The sequence below is a fragment of the Lathyrus oleraceus genome, chromosome 7, assembly GCF_024323335.1.
Source record: "Lathyrus oleraceus cultivar Zhongwan6 chromosome 7, CAAS_Psat_ZW6_1.0, whole genome shotgun sequence".
In the NCBI taxonomy this organism is placed as follows: domain Eukaryota; kingdom Viridiplantae; phylum Streptophyta; class Magnoliopsida; order Fabales; family Fabaceae; genus Lathyrus; species Lathyrus oleraceus.
In genome coordinates this window covers 432465622-432468140 of record NC_066585.1, presented here as the reverse complement: position 1 = coordinate 432468140, position 2519 = coordinate 432465622, and the positions used below count along the sequence as shown (strand labels likewise).

Genomic DNA, 2519 nt, shown 5'->3' with positions numbered 1-2519 from the left:
CGATAACAAAGCAATGCTTCAACATTTTCAGACAATAGTCGATTTCTATACTTGTTAAGCACTCTAGAACCAATACTAAAGGAAGATTCAGATGCAACAGTGGTAATAAGAATGCTTAACAAGTCTCAAGCCATTACTGAAAGTTCGGGAAATTTATGTCTAGTGTTCTTCTACCATTGTAGTACATCCAAATATTATGTGTAATCAAGATCCAAAGCCGCCTATTCCAAATACATATCAAGCTGACTTTGACAATTTCTTTTAGCTGTACTAGATTGTTGTCTACCCAATCTAATTTCCTAAAATTATGACAATTGAATAATAACATAAAGTTAAATGAAACCAATTATTAGATCGTGATTTCATATTAGTTGTAAGAAACCAATTAGTAAATCATGAATTAAAAACTTACATCAAATAGGCTTGACTCAGTTGACATAGTTAAAGAGGTAGTAGAAGGAATACTTGAAGCATTTGAATAAGAAATAGAATTCCGCAAACAACTTGTACAATTTCAGCTTTATGTTTTCCAACTTCAATTCCCAATTTAGTGGATCAATCACTTTATAACAATATCTCAATGAGTCCAAGTCTCACCCGCTCTTCTTTTAAAAGATTACTTGTATAATTTACATCGTACCAATGAAGATTTCCAAATGCACGTTGATATTTAAGAGCACTTTTAAGCATCAAATATGTTGAATTCCATCTTGTAGGCAAATCTGTAACCAATCTCTTGTTTTTATAAAATAAAGTTTTAGAATCAATTTTGTAATATACTATTAAAACTGGAATTGTCTATTACCTACTGTATGCAATTTGTGGAATTGGTAATGTATGTAATAAAGAAGAATAGATTTTAATAGACAATGTATGTAATAAAAAATCAATTACAGTAATAGACAATGTATGTAATAGATAATGTATGAAAGAAGAATATGGAGTGGAGGCTGAAAGAGATTCACCGCTAGCAAGACGACGACAATGTGAAAAGGATTTCTGCAGCACTACTGATGTTGTGAGAGAAATTTAGGTCTTTTACTCATTTGTAGTTTTTAGGTAGTTTTTTTCCAACTTTTTTTAACGGGCTAGCGGACCAACCCCGCCCCATTATGTATTCCGCCCGCGAATATTTTTGTTTTGGAGGGGCGGGAGAAACGGGTAGGCAGGCTCAAAATCCCAACCCAGGCCACCATTTTTAGGCGGGCTCAAAATCCCAACCCAGACCACCATTTTTAGGCGGCCCCTACCCGTTTTGCCACCCCTAGTCTCACCCTTATTTTTGACTAGATATATTATACTTTCGCCTTCGACTTACCCGATCTTCGTCTTATTTCTAGGTTGTTGCAGGAAATCTTCAACACTCAACTGTCACACCAATCGTTGTTACAATTCAACCTGAAAGTAGTGGGGCTCCCATCTATCATCCTACAACTCCCATTGATTCCGAAAAGGATCTATGGACGAAGTGAACAATCCTGCTGCAAAAGGACAAGAAAACTCTCCACTAAAAATCATCATCCAACATTCCCACACCAACGATTCTGAACCTGAGGACGATTCCCCCGACACTAACGAAGATATGGATGATCCTGATAACAAAGAAGAACATGATCACTTTATGTTTAACTTTGACGATGAACTCCCTGAGGACGAAGATGAGGATCAAACTGATGCTTGTGATGAAGAAAGGAATGTCCCAGAAGATCAACCAATACCAGAACAAACCAAAACCAACTCGAAAGTTGATGCTACCAAAAATGTCCCAAAGCCTCCGACAAACTTTGTTGTTGCCATATCTCCTACAGAACTAGAGGCGCTTAAACGAAGCAATCCATTGGAATATCTGAAGGTCATCATTAGTTCCAAAGGCAGCTCATCAAAAAAAAGTCCCAGCACTTCGTCAATGTCAGGAGGTCCAATCACAAGCCATTATGGTAGCGAAGTGCTCTAGAAACTTAAAGAGAAAACCTTCGATATTGACTTAATTCAACTTTTAGAGAAAGACACGTCTGCCTCTTACATGATCAAAGATCTCCTAAAACAAGTTGATATCGTAAATGCCTCCTCTGAAGTTGCTAACTTAGTCATAGATTTAGGGATGTTGATCGATTATGTTGTTGCTGACCTTGGTCGAATAAGGGAAACTTCTAACAAAATTCAGACCAAATCAGACACTCAAACAACAGAGTGGGAAGCCGTATCTGAATCCATTACAAGAAGTGCTGAGTTGGAAAAGACTTATGAGAAGAATAAAAAGGAAACCGAAGCCTGTGACAAAAACATAAGAGCTTGAGAGCAACGAATCAAAGAGTTGCAAACCAAGATTGTCAGGGTTAAAGAGCGCAAAGAGGAACTCCTAAAGTTGGACGAAGATGTGTTGGCGAAAGAAGTGAAAATTGGTGTGCAACTTGTGGAAAAGGCCCAAAAATCAGGGGAGGAGATTGACACTCTTACTGCTTACAAATCTAGCAAGGAACGTCGCTTACAACTACACAAATCGAAGTACCAAAAAATGA

At 37.4% G+C, this 2519-nt stretch overlaps 1 protein-coding gene across 1 annotated transcript; it reads left to right on the top strand.

The window, feature by feature from the left end:
• The first annotated feature begins 1459 nt into the window (after positions 1–1459).
• Positions 1460–1954, top strand: LOC127104203 (histone deacetylase HDT1-like). The gene has a single exon (XM_051041403.1). It carries the CDS (start codon positions 1460–1462, stop codon positions 1952–1954), a length of 495 nt encoding a protein of 164 aa, XP_050897360.1.
• Positions 1955–2519: the final 565 nt, after the last annotated feature.

Coding starts and splice junctions, on each gene's coding strand:
- LOC127104203 (XM_051041403.1), top strand. CDS start 1,460: ATGGACGAAGTGAACAATCCTGCTGCAAAAGGACAAGAAAACTCTCCA.